The sequence below is a fragment of the Uloborus diversus genome, chromosome 1, assembly GCF_026930045.1.
Source record: "Uloborus diversus isolate 005 chromosome 1, Udiv.v.3.1, whole genome shotgun sequence".
NCBI classification, from domain to species: Eukaryota; Metazoa; Arthropoda; class Arachnida; order Araneae; family Uloboridae; genus Uloborus; species Uloborus diversus.
The window spans coordinates 218,837,320-218,853,569 of NC_072731.1; the positions used below are offsets into that span (position 1 = coordinate 218,837,320).

General features: G+C 31.5%; 1 protein-coding gene across 1 annotated transcript in view; it reads left to right on the top strand.

Moving 5' to 3' along the window:
- Positions 1–428: 428 nt before the first annotated feature.
- LOC129218786 (protein Aster-B-like) overlaps positions 429–16,250 on the top strand; it is a 55,715-nt gene continuing 39,893 nt past the window's right edge. Inside the window, exons 1-3 of the mRNA XM_054853112.1 lie at positions 429–595; positions 3,485–3,580; positions 11,845–12,241. Of these exons, the coding sequence (XP_054709087.1) occupies positions 429–595; positions 3,485–3,580; positions 11,845–12,241 (660 nt within the window). The remainder of the gene's footprint in view (positions 596–3,484; positions 3,581–11,844; positions 12,242–16,250) is intronic.

A 16,250-nucleotide genomic window follows, 5' to 3' on the forward strand; every position in this document is an offset into this window, starting at 1 on the left:
TTTTTTTAATTATTTATTTACATTTGACATGGTTACGGTTTTCAGGTTTTGATCGTTGCCACTCGTGTTTTATAATTTATGTTTTTAAAAAGTATTAACTGTTTGCTTAAATTACATGTTACGATGAAATCATTCAATGCTGTCCATACACGTCCATAGATTCTTAAGTATAACAAGAAGGAAAACCTATCAAACTTAAGTTGAAACTGATAATTCGTTTGAAACTTCCGTGATAACACTCACAAGAGAAGGAAATACTATCTTTCATAAATTGTTTCCTTATGGCAAATGGCAACTTAACTTGCAGATTACAGAAATCTCAATGTTACGATCGGTTACAATGATACTAAGGATGAAACATCATAATTATAAGATTTTAATTTTGGATATGTTTTTGAGATGAATGAAAACACAACCGCACAAAAGTTATGTCTAACAACAGAAATTCAGCTTCGGAAAATCAAGCATCTGCTTCAGAAAGTGAAAGTGATCGTCATGCATCAACTACTAATAAACAGCGCACTATTTGTAATCAAAACAAATCTTTGCATAGTGGTCAAAATTCTGATACCTCCTCTTCACCTAGTAGTCAAAAGTAAGCACTTTTCTTAATCTTCTATTGAGAAATCATTTTTCGTACACCATCGAGCTTTATGTGTAGAAAGTCATAATTATTGTCTTATTATTTTTCTTTTTAATTTTAAAAGCATTCATCTTTCTAACGATAAATTAATTTTAATATGTGTTGAAAGTTACTTAAAATATGATTAATTTACTTTCTTTGTTGTAAGCAACATTAGAAAATACTTTTAGTTTTCCTTCTGATTTATTTTTGTGAAATGGTTGAGAAACATTTCTATGGTAGTAGATTGTACAATTCAGGCATATCAGGTCCTGATTACTGAATAGGCCAACCATGCTGTGACCTAAGGCCCCCAAATAACTAAAATTCTTATAGCTAATGGCTAAAAATGTAAGGTTTGAGTAAAGGGCCTTAAAATACTGTTTGACCTACGGCCCCCCAATATTTTAGTTGGGCACTGGGCATAATTCTTACTTTTTACTAGATATTTAATAGGAATGCTACATGAATCGATTTCTTATAAGCAGAATACTGTATAAAATTCTATTAATTTTATAAGAATTATCTGCAACACCTCAATTGTGGTAGTTGGAAGCAGGAGGATTTTTTTTTTTGTCATCAAGCTATTTGTTGCAAACAAACAAATAGCTTGAGGAGCATGCAATGTCTTGCATGAAATACACCGCCAGCTCAGTCATTCAGCCGAGGAGTGCAGTTTCGTGCCTATTAGCACTCATTAGCCCGGCATAGGAAATGACTGAGCTGGAGGTGGAAAATCTCTTAAGGAAGGTCTTCCTTAAGGCATAGAAATCCAGTAGCAGTTAGGAGCCGAGCTGAATTTTTGCACGGGTTTCCCAAAATTTATAGATCTGGGCCCTGGGTGCATACCTGTATTTTAGCATTCGGCAAAACTTAGCAGTATCAAAGTATCCCTGGCAGACTTAGATAAAATGAAAAGCTTCCTGCGAACACAAATCCTAACTGGAAAATTTTCTGCAAATAATTATTTTGCCTAACTCACCCTTGAATAAAAAATTAAATTTATATTCAAATATGAAAGAGACAAAAAAAGTGCTTTAAACCTTTTAATTTTTTTTTTACAATAACATATAGTTTGCTTATTTTTTACTAACTGAAGAAAACTGCCAAAACCATTATTTTTTTTTACACATGTGCTTTAAAAGGCTTTAACAGAAATAAACTCTGGGATTTTCTTAAAAATTCCTTTAAAAAAAAAAAAAAATTTTAAATCAACGTTAGCAGTTTGAAAAAAAATTTCTGCAGAGCTCAAAATTTTCTGCGAACGCCGTTTGCGCGTTCGTCTATATTATGCAAGACTGATCCCTGGTTGGGGTAATACGCTAGTAACAAAACTTTTTTTTTGGTTTCAGAAAATACTATACATGACGGCCCCAAAGCAAAATACTACTAAATTTGCGACGTACGTCGCAGAACATATGCCTGAGCAGCAGAACAATTCTGTTCAAATGTAAGAGGAAAATTGACAAATTTTCTGCAGAAATTCTGCAAATTTCATTGAAAATCTGCAGAAACCGCGGTGTCGAAAATCTGCAAAAATTGCGGTGCAGAGAATCTGTAGAAACTGAACTTCTTAAAATTAAAAGAAAATCTAAAATTATCTCAAATTACGATAATTTGGCGAAAAGCTCGCTATGTTGAATTTGATTAATCCTTTGGGGACTTTCCCAATCGATCTTCATTATTACAATTTCCGCCATACACGTATGTTTTGGAAACATGCCAACATTGAAACACGTCCACCGCTGGAAATTGCGTGTCTTGTTTGAGATTTCAATCCTTTTGCATCCAAAAAATATTTCAATTGTTTTGAAGTGTTTTATTATATGCAGCCCAACCTCAACTCATTCTATTTATTATTTCAGTAATTTCTTTATTTAGTAACATTTTTTTAATTGCTCCTTCATGCCATGTAAAATTAACCAAAAAAAAATGTGGTTTGACACCTAGGTTCGAATTTTTATAAAATTTTGTATCTTTGCTCTTTCTATGCATTTTGGAAAGCACATAAACTATTTTTGTAAAATCTCAATCGGTTTAAGTTTGACACCTTGTTAAAGTTTTTTTGATTTTATAGTTTTCATGATCAACTAATTTTCCAAATTCTGTGCTCTTTAATTAGTCATTTGGTTGAAAGCTGTGATGTTTCCGAAAATATTTCATTTCCACAGAAATAAATAACAACAGTCCAGTTAAAAAAAAAATAAACAACTATGTGAAACGATTTTGATTTTTGCCACCCAATTTGTGGAAAATGTCACGTTTTTTCGCCTACAATGCTTGAAATACTTGCAGAACAATTTTGGTCAAATGATTTTACGTTGCAGAACATCGTAAAGTATTCTGCTTTCGGGCATGACGGTAAGGGGCACAAGAAAAGGTTCGTAGCTAATGTTCGCCGAAGTTATAATTTGGGGCTTTGGATAATTACAAAGTATGAAATGCAATAACACTTGGACAAAATTAGGAATGTCCAAGTGTTATATAATCACATCATGGAAATTTTACACTAGCAGATGAAATCGAGTTTCAGAATGCATGAAAATGAGACTGAAGCATGAAAAAAATGCCGAATGTAAATTTGACATGTAATCGGTAAAAGTTTGCAAGTATGTATGGATTTCGTTTGATTGTTACAAAAAAAAAAATTCTAATCTTGTAGAATTCATTGTTATTATCGAATCTGCATTTTTTCCCCGATTCTTGGATCGCTTGATCAAACATAGTTTGCTTGAGAAACGCAGAAAATTCGGAATTTTGAACTCGGTTATAGTTTTGTTTTGTAATATGTTTGTATTTTAATGCATTTTTTCCAAATATGTTTTTTGATAAACTAAAAAAAAAGAAAAAAATTTTTTTTAGGAAACAGCCCAGTGGTCTTTCTATTTCTACAACTCAGCTAAATCATTCGGATGGAACAGTAGATGATATTTCTTCAAGTGATGGAATTACTGTAAAGTAAGCTATAAGAAATAAAATTCTGCCTTCTTTTACAATAATTCTATGGAATGTGAAGCTTAGTTGCTCTTATTTTTAAATTAATATATTTATGCATGTAATATACCATACAGCCCAGTGACTGGTGTATATTGTACATAGTTCTGCCTTTGGCTTAGGTGCGATAACTTACTGGCTAAATAATTATGCAGTTAAAACTGGAGATGCAGCGAATCCTATTGTTTGCAGAATACCGAATATTAAATATTTCCATTGTCCACAAATTTATCTACATTAAGTACAATTGTTAATTTAAAATAATTAAAAATTGAAATCATTCCAAAAATAAATCAGTATACAGCATTGAGAAGGAATACTAATGAAGGGAGCCATAGCAAATGTCTCAGTGAAACAAGCTTGGGACCCAACGTTTCCCAGGTCAAGTGACTTGTTTGGCTGGGAAGTTGTCGCATTTTGGCACGCAAGCGCTCTTTTCGCATTTAATATTTTCAGACGGCGCTGATTATGAAGTCGGGGCTACAAATCAGAGCAACTTTGGCTCCAACGCCTTTCCGCATAATAATAAATAAATAACGGATACAAATACAGGCCAATCATTCAAACTCCCTCTCCCCACTTCTTTCCAGATTTTAAAATATAATATAATTGCATTTTTCATGTATTTTGATGTTTTTTCCCTGAAATGACGGGCATGTACAAATAGTTTAAAGTGTTCTGTTATTGACTGAAAATTTATGGATTCATATGTATTGTAATCAATGTTTTGAATGATTTCATACGAAGGCATACTAGTATTTAAATTGAAGCATAAAAATAGCAAATCTTTATTCTTGCACATCTGCTGTTCACAGGAGCTTGGCAAAAAAGATACTCGCCAACAAAGCAAATGTACACAAAATGCTTAAGAACTGTTAAAATAATTACTAGTTAAGTAGAAAGTGTTTTTATGGAACTAAAATGTTATTTGCACTCAAGATATACAGTGTTTTATAACTTTTATAGGTAAAGTACAAAAATTTAAAAATTATAGGCAACTGTGGAATATGTACTCGTTGAATGCATATAAATGTTATTTTTTCTTTATTTAGAAGTAAAAAACATTCGTACATGCGAGGGAAAAGTTACTGGACCTCCTGGTGTGGCTTTTTCCTCACAGTTTACAATGCTAGAATACTGCACTATTACTATAAATCTAATTTTTCCCTTCTACAGTTAAAGGTTGTTATCATGCATGGCTTCAGCTAATGAAAACTTCTTCAGCGGTTACGGTCAACTCGAAATTGCACCCCAGGTCACATGGTACTGTTGCCGGATCGGGATAGTAGGGTTGCACTCTCTCCATCTATTCCTTCTCAATGGTATACAGGGGTCGATCTAGGCCGAGATTGGGTTCGCTTCACAAATTCCACATCTTAAAAGTGGCCCCATTCACAAAATTCCGCATCATAAAAGTGGCCCCATTCACAAAATTCTGCATTGTAGAAGCGACCCCATTCATTATATGTAGCAGATACCCTCCAATTAAAGTTTGTATGAATGCATCACTTTTTTAAGATCTTTGATTAAATCTAAGAATTTTAAGCATCTTTTTTTATATATCACGTCATTTGCTCATATTATATTCGTAACGCTTTCTCAATAAAGTGTGACAGCTAAAAATACTTTGATATTAAGTTTTTCCAGAAAAAAAAGCAAATTTGTAAAAATTTCTTTTTCACAAAAATAAAGAAAATTTACATAAATCTTTTTCTTTTTCATAAAATGCAGACCCTAAAAATATAACCTGGATTGACCCTTTATATAGTAAATGACTAGTTTGGTTTATGCTTATCTGCAATTCTGCATAAATTGTTTATTAATTTTTTCTTGATACAGTGGTCGCCGTTTATATGACTCACATTTGAGGCAGTGAAAAGCAAAGGGATGTAAGTGGACATTTTTAAGTTTGGAGTAAAACACGTTTAAAGATAACGTCCTCGGTAGGCTTTCATTGAAAAAGTTTTCTAAATCATGCTGTACAGCAGCACCTACCAGGACTACTTGTACTATATCTTGCCCCAAGACAAAGGGGAGATTCACCTACCATTTGTACTGGTTATCTCTAAATTTTTTAGTTTTGCCACTTGCGTCACTTTGCTTCTCACTGCCTTATTTGTTCTAAGTAATTTTGATTCCATAAAGTGGCTAATTCAATAAAGCTGGATTTTATTCTGTTTTTGACAGTTTGATTCAGTGAAGCGACTGATTCAATTAACCACTTATTAGTGATGTGGATCGGGTAAATACCCAGTGGGTAGGTAAATATTTTTTGGGTATTTACCCAAGGCCTGGGTAAATACCCAAAAACTGGGTATTTTGCAAAAAAATGCAAAAAGTGAATGGGAATTTTTTTAAAAATCTAAATATGAAATAAGATAAAACTGATACATACATATGTACTACATAGTTTATAATATTTTTTATTGAAAGGCTTGATGAAATTATGAAAGAAACATATCGTGAACCAAAGAATCTTTCTTTTCAATGTCATAATTGGAGAAGTATAAGCAATTCAATGATGAAATTCAGGATTTCAAAATCACAATCTAGGTTAGTCATATCCAAAATGAAAAAAAAAAAAAAAAGGAAGCATGAGGGATGTTTGGAAGAATAAACTGAGAAGTTATTAAGACTATGAGATGTGATTTATTTTATTGCTGTTTAAGTGATAACGTGGCAAATATAGAAACAGTTTTCACATTAATAAGCAAAAAAAAAAAAGAATCAAAATATTGTTTTCTGTTGCCTTGCTCATTTGCATTCGCTCCCTGGTACTTCATGATGAAAATTTATTCGAACTATTTTTATTGACATTTCGTTACATTTTGATGTAATGCAGGATTATATTACTGGGTTATAAAAAAAATTGATGTTCGCTTTTTTTACCAGTTAAGCTTTTTACTTTTTGTAGAATGGCTTTTTATATCTGAAATTTGGCTATCAACATTAATTGGGCATATCCAACACATTTAATGTGAATATCATATTAGATTACTAAGTTGTTTCACACAATCAGGCCGAGGAGTCAGTCACCTTTCTCACCTTTAGTCACCTTTTGAAAATTTGGTTACTTTTAGTCACCTTTTGCAACTTTTGTAACCTTTCTCACCTTTCTTGAAATGCTTCTTAGGATTTTTTTTTTAATAATTAAATCTTTGAAAAGTATCTGAATGATAGCTTTAACAGTGAAATTAGCCTTAAATATGCCCCCCACCCCCCAGCCTCTGTCATAAAGTAAGTTGATTTTTTAAACGTAGACACGGATGAACTGTTAGCAGTTGGTAACAGACTACCTCTTGAAGATCTCGTTGTTAGTGGAGAGGTGACAGATGAACTGTCAAAACTGAAAGAAAATGAAAAGGTTATGTTTTTAACAGCTGTTAAAAAGCATTGTGTGACTGCATGCAAGTATGTAATAGAAAAAACTTGCATATCAAACGGGTTACTGAAAAGTTTTAAATTTTTGGATCCAAAAGAGAGAAGTAAATCTAGAAGCTGTAAAGATTTGATAAAGGTTGCCAAAATCATGCCTTTTAATGTTCCACTCGATAAGTTGCAAGATGAATGGACATTTTTGCAGCTGGAAAAAGATGATGAAGCATCCGAAAACAAAACCATTGATATCTACTGGCAGCAGCACATTTCAAAAAACGACTCAACTTCCAATGATCTAATGTTTCTAAGGCGATAAAAGCTTCACTTCAGGGTTGGGTTTTGAACTGTCCAAAACTGGTTTAGGACAGGACAGGTGGTTTTTACCGTCCAAAACTGTTCAAAAGTGTCCGAAACTGCCTTAAACTGTCCAAAACTATGTTAAAGTTAAAGGGGTGTAATCTAATCAATTCGTTTTCACTGCAATATTCATGATGCATAAATAAAGATATTAATGAGGTTTAATTAATCAGTATTTGATATTATTTTTCTTCAAAATGTTCATTTAAAAAACATTTTACTTAAAAAGAATTGCCAATAATTTTTTCACAAAAACTTATTTAACAGTTGGTAGAGTTTTGAAAGGAAATTCACAACACTACCAAGACAACTAATTTCAGTTCCATTCATAACGCAAAGGAATATTATTAAATGTACAATATTTAGGTGCAAGAAAAAAGCTAAATTTTTTAAATGGTTTTTTCAAATAAGTTTTACATGATTTTTTAACAAAAATCATTTTTTAAATCTTAGATTAAAGAACAAGAAATTGATGATTAAACACTTATATTATAAAACTTGTGCTATTCTTTTTTTAGTTTACGTTTTTAATATACATTCTGTAACTAAAAAAAATTGTAATTTATTGCATTTAAGTCAATTATTGCACTATATTTCGAAGACTTTCTTTTGCGCACATGCATAAATGTCAAAAAATTTAGTTTATGCAAAAAAAAAAAAAAAACTCCTGCATAAAAATTTAAATTTTTAATGAAGAATTTAATAATTTCTACTTAACTAGATTAAAATCAGCTGCATAAATAAGTTACATATATATTTAACCTGAATGAATGTTCACATTGAATAAATATATTAAATAGTCAATAAAATAATTTTGACACTTTTTGTTCTGTTTTTGATATTTTCTCACAATATCGTTTTGGACATTTTCGGACACAAGGGTTTTGAACAGGATGGTAAAAACCTTGCCAACCCTGCTTTCATTTGCACACATGCATAAACATAGGGAAACTTTGTTCCTATTATCAAAAATAAATAAACTTATGCATAAAAAATTGAAATTTTTATCAAGAATTCAACTCCTATGCAACTAGATTAAAATCAGCTGTATAAGTAAATTGAATGTTCTCATTGGATAAATGTTCAATATAAAACATTACTTTGATACATTTTATTCTGTTTTTTTGATGTTTTCTCACACAATACTATTTTTCTTAAAATATAGTTTTGGACACTTTCGGACAGTTTTGGACACTAGGGTTTTGGACAGGATGGTAAAAACCAGGGTTTTTACCCTAGTGTCCAAAACCTTGCCAACCCTGCTTCACTTGCATTATCACATGGTAATGCTGACATTGAAAGACTATTTTCTATTTCAAAGCACCTTTTTGATGAAAATAAGACAGCAAGGACTGAAAGATTTTTAAACAGCATACTTATAGTTAAAGACGCTGTAAAAAAGAATATCCTCATTTGCTTTCTTTACCAATTGGTCCAGAAATAATTAAATGTGCACAACAAGCGCACGTAAATTACACAACATACATGGATGAATGTAAAAGAAAAAAGGATTTGGAATTGAAACAGAAGCAAAAAGAAGAGCAAAAAAGAAAGGATTGTGAAGAAGAAACTAAGAAAATGGAAAAAAATTAAAACATATATTGAAAGTGAAACTGTAGAAATCTTTACAAAAAGCATATAGGGCTATTTTGGTAAAAGTCAGTAAAAAGGAATAATCCTTTTCTGTTTTTTGAGTTCTTAACAAATTGCTTTTGGTCACCTTTTAGTTACTTTTTTGTCACCTTTTAGTCACCTTTGTTTTCAAATTTGTCACCTTTCTCACTTTTTTCAAAGGCCATCAGCAGTCCTCGGCCTGTCACAATAATTCTTTAAATATGAGATCAAAATACAATTTTTGAGCAAAAATGTAAGACTTTTTTATGTGGTTGGTTATACATAGTGGAATACATACAGAAAAGTATTTTAGTTGAATATACATTTTTGAAATAAATACCCGGGTAAATACCCATTTTGGGTATTTACCCCTAAAAATAAATACCCGGGTATTTTACATCACTACCACTGATTCAATTAACCACCGTCCACTGTATCTGATTTGGTAACTGATAATCATGGTAACATTCTTTATTGAAAACATACCATTGGTATGTTTTCAATAAAGAATCTGGCATTTACCTTGCATACAAATTCAAACCCAAGTCGCTTGAAAAATCTCAATTTATTCGAATGATTTTCTGTTTTTTTAGTTCCTTCAGTAACTCAGTAACTGACAAATAAATTATACTTTAATTAAAATTGAGGATCAAAATTTAAACATGTCCAGATATTTTATTTTTTTTTGTCTGTAAATGTAAAGGATTATTAAACATTGATTGCATTAATTTGAGTTGTTTTGTTTTTAAACAATATTTAACATTCCATATGGTGTAATACTTTAGAAATTAAGAGATTTCAGTTGTTATAAATTACCTTAATATTCAAGGTGTCCATAATTATGTGATCCTACTTTTAAAGTTCTCTAGCAGTGGGACTATTGCTCAAACAATAACAAAATTTTATGTGTTTTATTATAAAGAGATGGGAATTAGTTTGAGCGAATATAAAAATAGTTTTAAATTTCACCACCAAAGGGCGCCTTTTTGGGAGTAAAACATTTGTTATTCATTTATGATGGTTTTAAAACAAATCTTCCATGAAAACATGTTCAACATGACTGCTACCTTCTGGAATCGTGAGATAGCATGTTCTACAGTTTTCTGCAGTATGCTCTTTGAAGTGCTGTTGAAATGTTCTGGTATACTGTTTTTCAGATAACGTAAAACTCGAGGATTATCAGGATTTATAAAATATTTTAACTGCCTCCAAAGCTAAAAGACATGATTTGAGATTTGATGATGGGGAAACAATGTACTTCATTAAAAACAAACTCTGGCAGCAAAATTTTGCACATTTTTTAAAGAAAAATCTCTCAAACAAATCCTATCTCTTCATTATGTTATACACAAAATTTCATTATTTTCTGAGCAATAGTTCCGCTGTTAGGCAACTTTAAACTGTAGAGTCATTTCAATATGGACATCCTGTGTTTTAGTACCTTAACATACTTTTTTTTTTGGTCATATTTAAATGAATTTTTAATAGTGTAATGTGTCATAAAGTTTAAGAAAAAGTGGAAAAAAAAATAACATAGAGGCATTTTGTCTTGCATTAAAATTACTTTGAATGTGATAAAATTAGTTAGCAACAATTTGTATTAATTGTACTATGGTACTATACTATAATGTTCCTTCATTGTACAAGAAAATTGTTTGCTTACCAATTATCAAACATTTAAATTTGTTTACTATTAGTGGCGCCCCAAAGCAGAATACTACTAAATTTGCGACGTACGACGCAGAACAGATGCCTGAGCTGCAGAACAATTCTGTTCAAATCTGAGAGGAAAAGTGATAAATTTTCTGCAGACATGAAATTTCTGCAGAAACCGCCATGCAGAAAATCTGCAGAAACCGCCATGCTGAAAATTTGTAGAAACTGCAAATTTTCTACAAATATCTTCCAACTCACAGATAGAAATATGCAGAAATTCTGCAGATTTCAATTTTGCAGAAATTCTGCAGATTTCTTTAAATTTTAAGAAAATCTAAAATTCTCGCAAATTACGATAATTTGGTGGAAAGCTCGAATGTTGAATTCGATTAGTCCTTTGTAGGACTTTCCCAATCGATCTTCATCCACTGCGATTTCGGCCATAAACGTATGTTTCGGAAACAAGCCATTATTGAACCAAGTCCATCGCTGGAAATTACGTGTCTTGTTTGAGATTTCAATCCCTTTGCTTCCAGAAAATATTTCAATTATTTAGAGTTTTAAAGTGTTCTTTTATATGAAATCCAAACTCGATTCATTTTTTAAATATTTTAGTAATTTATTGATTTAGAAACATTATTTTAATTGCTCCTTCATGCCATGTAAAATTTAAAAAAAAGAAAATGGTTTGTCACCTAGGTTCTGATTTTTATAAATTTTGTATCTTTGCTCTTTCTGTGCATTTTAGAAAGCAAATAAACTATTTTTGGAGAATCTCAATTGGTTTAGGTTTGACACTTTGTTAAAGTTTTTTTGATTTTATAGTTTTTATGATCAACTAATTTTCCAAATTCAGTGCCCTTTAATTAGTTATTTGGTTGAAAGCTGTGATGTTTCCAGAAATATTTCATTTCCACAGAAATAAATAGCAACAGTCCAGTTTTAAAAAAAAGTTTTTGATTTTTGGCACCCCAATTTGTAGAAAATATCACGTTTTTTCGGGTACAATGCTTGAAGTACTTGCAGAACAATTTCGGTCAAACGATTTTACGTTGCAGAACATCCTAAAGTATTCTGCTTTGGGCTTAGTGGGATATTAAAGTATCCGGCCAAACCAAACCGAATATTTGGTTTATCTGCCGAATATGCAGTGTACGGAATACCAACTCAGTATTTTATGCACCTGTAATTTAAACAATAACTAAAAATCTGTTTATTTTCAGAAATACAACCTCTAGTGCAAGCTCTGACAAAGAAAGTTTTTCTAAAGGTTCTGATGTGAAAAATGCTCAATCACCTACACCATCTGTTGTTCTGAGTTCTGCTAACAGCTCAAATCTTTCTTTTAACAATTCGCATAGTTCTAAAGAAGACTCATGTGAGAAAACAGTTGACAATCAATCAGTCGCAGATGGTCCATGTAATGCATCACCTGGTTCAGCTAGCTTAGAAAGTTCCTTGTTTCCTGATAACTTAAGCAGATCATCAGAATCTGGGAAGTCTGTTGATATAGGCCTTCAGAAAACACCTGAAACACATGCTTCAAAGTCAGATGTCAGTAGATCTGAAAAAGCGCGAAGCATTGAAAAGAAAGAAAAGAAGAAATCATCATGGTACAGTGTAAGTATTGTTCCTGAGTCCTATTAATTTCCCCTTTTGTCAATTATTACCGTATTACCCCGCATTATCCGTCATGCCGCAAAATTCGGGGCTCCCCAGATTTTCAACAGCACTTGCCTGGTCTTTTCTGACATGCCGGAAAAATCGAGGTTAGGAAAAAAAATAATAATACTAATATAAAAAATATATATGTTCGGCTTAAAAATGAATATAAGTTCTGTACATATCTTAATAGTATTAATAGGCAGTTTAATTTTGAAAAAATATTTACTAACAATGTTATTTGTTATTTTAACAAGAAAAGTATTGTTTAATAACGAATAATTTTATAAAAATTAAATTAAAACTAAGTAAGTAACCATTTAAGCAGCACGTTACCACCCCTAAACCATTGCTGAAGAATTTAATATAGCTATTCAGTAAATAAAAATTAAACTTACCTCTCTAAAAGGAACTTAAACTAATTTAGTTCGAAAAACATGAACAAATGGCAGTAACGATGATTGCTTCTGAATTGATTACTTTTTTGCATATAATTAAATCCATTAATAATGACCTACCATAAATTAGGACCTCTATAACTGGAGTTACCATAGGGCCTTACCATAAATAACAAGCACATATTGTATGCAATACACATTTGTTTGATAGAAGGTTACTTTCGGGATTTATTTATTTATTCCTTACAGTGGTTTGCTTTCTGATTGGAACTGAATGGGGAAATTTACTTTGGTTTTGTTGCAAAATATACCTCAAATTATTCGGCATGCCCGAAAATTCAAACTTTCCAGCATGCTGGTCAACCTTGCTTTTTTCTGGCATACTGGATAATGCGGGGTAATACGGTACATTATTCCTCGACTGTTTTATTAGCTTTCATTATTCTTGCTCTGTTGTTGGTTGATGGGACAAGTTTTTTAATTATTGCCAAAAACAAAAAATGAAAAATAGTAATTGGAGTAGTTAATTGTTAAGGAAGTTAGTAAATTAATTTCAAGTCTGAAAAACTTTTCAAACAATACAGATTTTCGTGGTTTTCCTAGATTACAAGTTTAAAAGCTTTTCCTTCTAACTCTTTTGTTGTTACTATCTGCACGTTGGGCTTGTGAATATCTCTGAAATTGCAAGGCTTAAATAGATCTATGAGTATGTGGGAAAAATACAACAGAAAGTAAAGATCAAAAATTCATTTATACTAGGTCCGCAGAAAGCCCCATTAGGGACCTACTGCCAAAATCTAGTAAGCACCTTTCTGCAGCCAGTAGTATTTCAGAAAATACGTTTTATGTTTAACATTTGAAGAAAAATTACAGCACATCTTTGCTTATTTTAAGGCAAATTCAGCTTACGTATTTTCGGGTTTTCCGAAAAACTGATCACTTTTAGTTCAAGTTTATTCAATTTTTCTCTTGAAGTCCTCATTAAGTAGGTAACAAGACCTCCCTCCCCCCCCCCCCCCCCCCACCATACCTTATCCTCAACTTCTGAGAAAAAAGGAATCAAAAAGCAAAAAAGAAACACCATAATTTTGTTTAGTGAATGCTCTAAAATTTGCATTGCACAAAATTTCAACCATTTTATAGGCAAAATAAAATTTTATATAATTAAAAACTGAGCATTTGTATCTATGTATGCACCTATGTATCTGTGTAATCATCTATGTCCATGTTTCTTCTCCCAAACGACAGTGAACTGACCATCAAATCAGGTATCGATGGATTCGTAATCTTCCCGTCTTTATGTTTGGATATTTAACATAATCCTCCGATAATAATTAGCCGAGACAGCAATTAAAAATTATTAATTATGATAGTTAGATTTTGACATAAAATCCCTATTTTTTGAAGGCTTTTCTCCAGTCATATTATTATTCAGTGCTTCATCTCAACTTTCCGCAACAGTGCTTTTATTAAAATTTGTAGCGTGTAGAAAATCATTGAGACGAAAGATCTGTTGCCATTTTTTGTCTTGAATATGAGAAAATAAAATTCTGGGTTTTGTTTTAAAGGCTTCTCCTGTAATCGGGGAATTTAAAATGTTTACTTTTTGGTTGTTTTTCGGAAATCTGCCACAAAATTATACTGATTATGTTATGTTTTTTGTTCATACCTGATTGTTGAACACTCATCACTTGACATAACTTTTATTTTTGAGGTGGACCATGCAAAGCCGAGCGATGTAGCTATTATGAAAGTAAAAGTTGTTTACCAATCGGCAAAAAGTTCATATGTAAAAACTTTTCACATACATTTAAATCAATTTCGGTTGTCACCCTCAGAAGGGTGCCGTGCAGACTGCACCATCTAATTGAAGTTATTTAATTTAGTACACTATGGGAGAATAGAAGCTATTTAATAGATACCAAATACATTGTTCAATCAGGTGGTGGTTATCTCTACTTTTGGTTTAACAAAAGAAAATAATTTAAAAGATTAAATTAATTTTAAAGAAATAATAAAACAAAGGATTTTTTTCCTGTTTCAGTTTAGTTAAAAAGGGAGAGCTGGCATTTTTTTCAAATTTTGCCATACCGTGCTTTTATTACTGTAGCTGGAAAAAAAATATTAATGCAAACGCATCTCTCTCTCTCTTTTTATAGGGTAGATATCAAGGTTTCCGACTTTTGTTTGGCCGAAAAGGTCAGGTTAGATTACTTATGCTTGTTATAATTCCTAAAGCAGACACATATTACAAATTCTGTAAATAGTAATTATTGTAGTAACGTAACCTGTAAATAGTTTCCTGTAATGACTATACAGCCAGGGGCGGCAAATAGGGGGTGCGAGAAGGGGCGGTTGCACCCCCAAATTTTTCACTAAGAATAATAAAAAATGGGAAAATTCAATTTAGATAACTTAGAAAATCATTTGCCTGAATTTCAGAACAGAAAAAACTGGAGGATAAGTGTTTGCCTAAATGAAGTTACTAAAAGAAGTAATCTCTTCACATGGGTTAAATATTTCAAAATTGAGTAATCTATATTATGATGGTGTATCTTGTATGAGATGCCCGTACAGTGTAGAGACTGCGCAATTTTTACGCGTAAATTCCATGTCATTTTAAATAAATTTTTGTGCTTATATTATAACTTAATGTTTAGCTGATAAGTGTTCATTGATGCCATGTACTAGAAACACATTTTAGCAACTCGGTGTATCATATGCTTTCATGGAAACTTTTTGTAAAGATGTTATTTTTGAAAAACATGCACATCAAAAAATACTTTCACATCAACAAATGTATCTTGAGGCTCTTTACTTGACAATCTCTGAGTGACACAAGATGGTCTTCAAGAGTTATAAAAGCCCCTGGAAGAATTACTTCAAAACGACCTTTTCATTGATAAAAAATTTGATGTCATTTTAATATGTATGCCTTTGTTTGAATTTTTTGTTTACTTTATTTATACTATCATAAAAGTTTTAGTTCGCTAATCTTAATTCTTGGATTGACAATTGAAACTCTTAGTAATTTTTGCATTAATGCATACTTGAACCAGGTGTGGAACTTTGTGACAGAATTTTTCATAACAGTTTTTACGGTATGCCAATGTAGAAGAGGTGACAAAACCCAGATGAAGTTTTATTCAAAATATTAAATCAATAATTTGAATAAACTGATCAATTCCGTTTCTCAAGAAATTGAGACAGGATTTAATGAGATATATTTATTATTGGTCTTAAGTTCAATATTATGTAGGTCGGTTATGGAAAGCGACAAAGAAAGTATTACACTTATAAGTAATAGCATGAGGGAAGAGGAATTGTTTTGTGAATTGTGACTATACTTTTTAATGACACAAAATAAATACTAACCCATTTAAAAAGCTTTCTTGGTTATTTTAAAGAGAGGAATCTAAATGAAATGTGCTTTTTAACATAATTTTCTTGCTTCCACTGTTTTAATCAAGTCAGTAATTTGAAAGATGACTTTCGTGATTAAATTGAAAAACCAACGTAAATAAAGTACGAATTTTTACGAAAATACTGCATATAGCTATTTCAAGGCT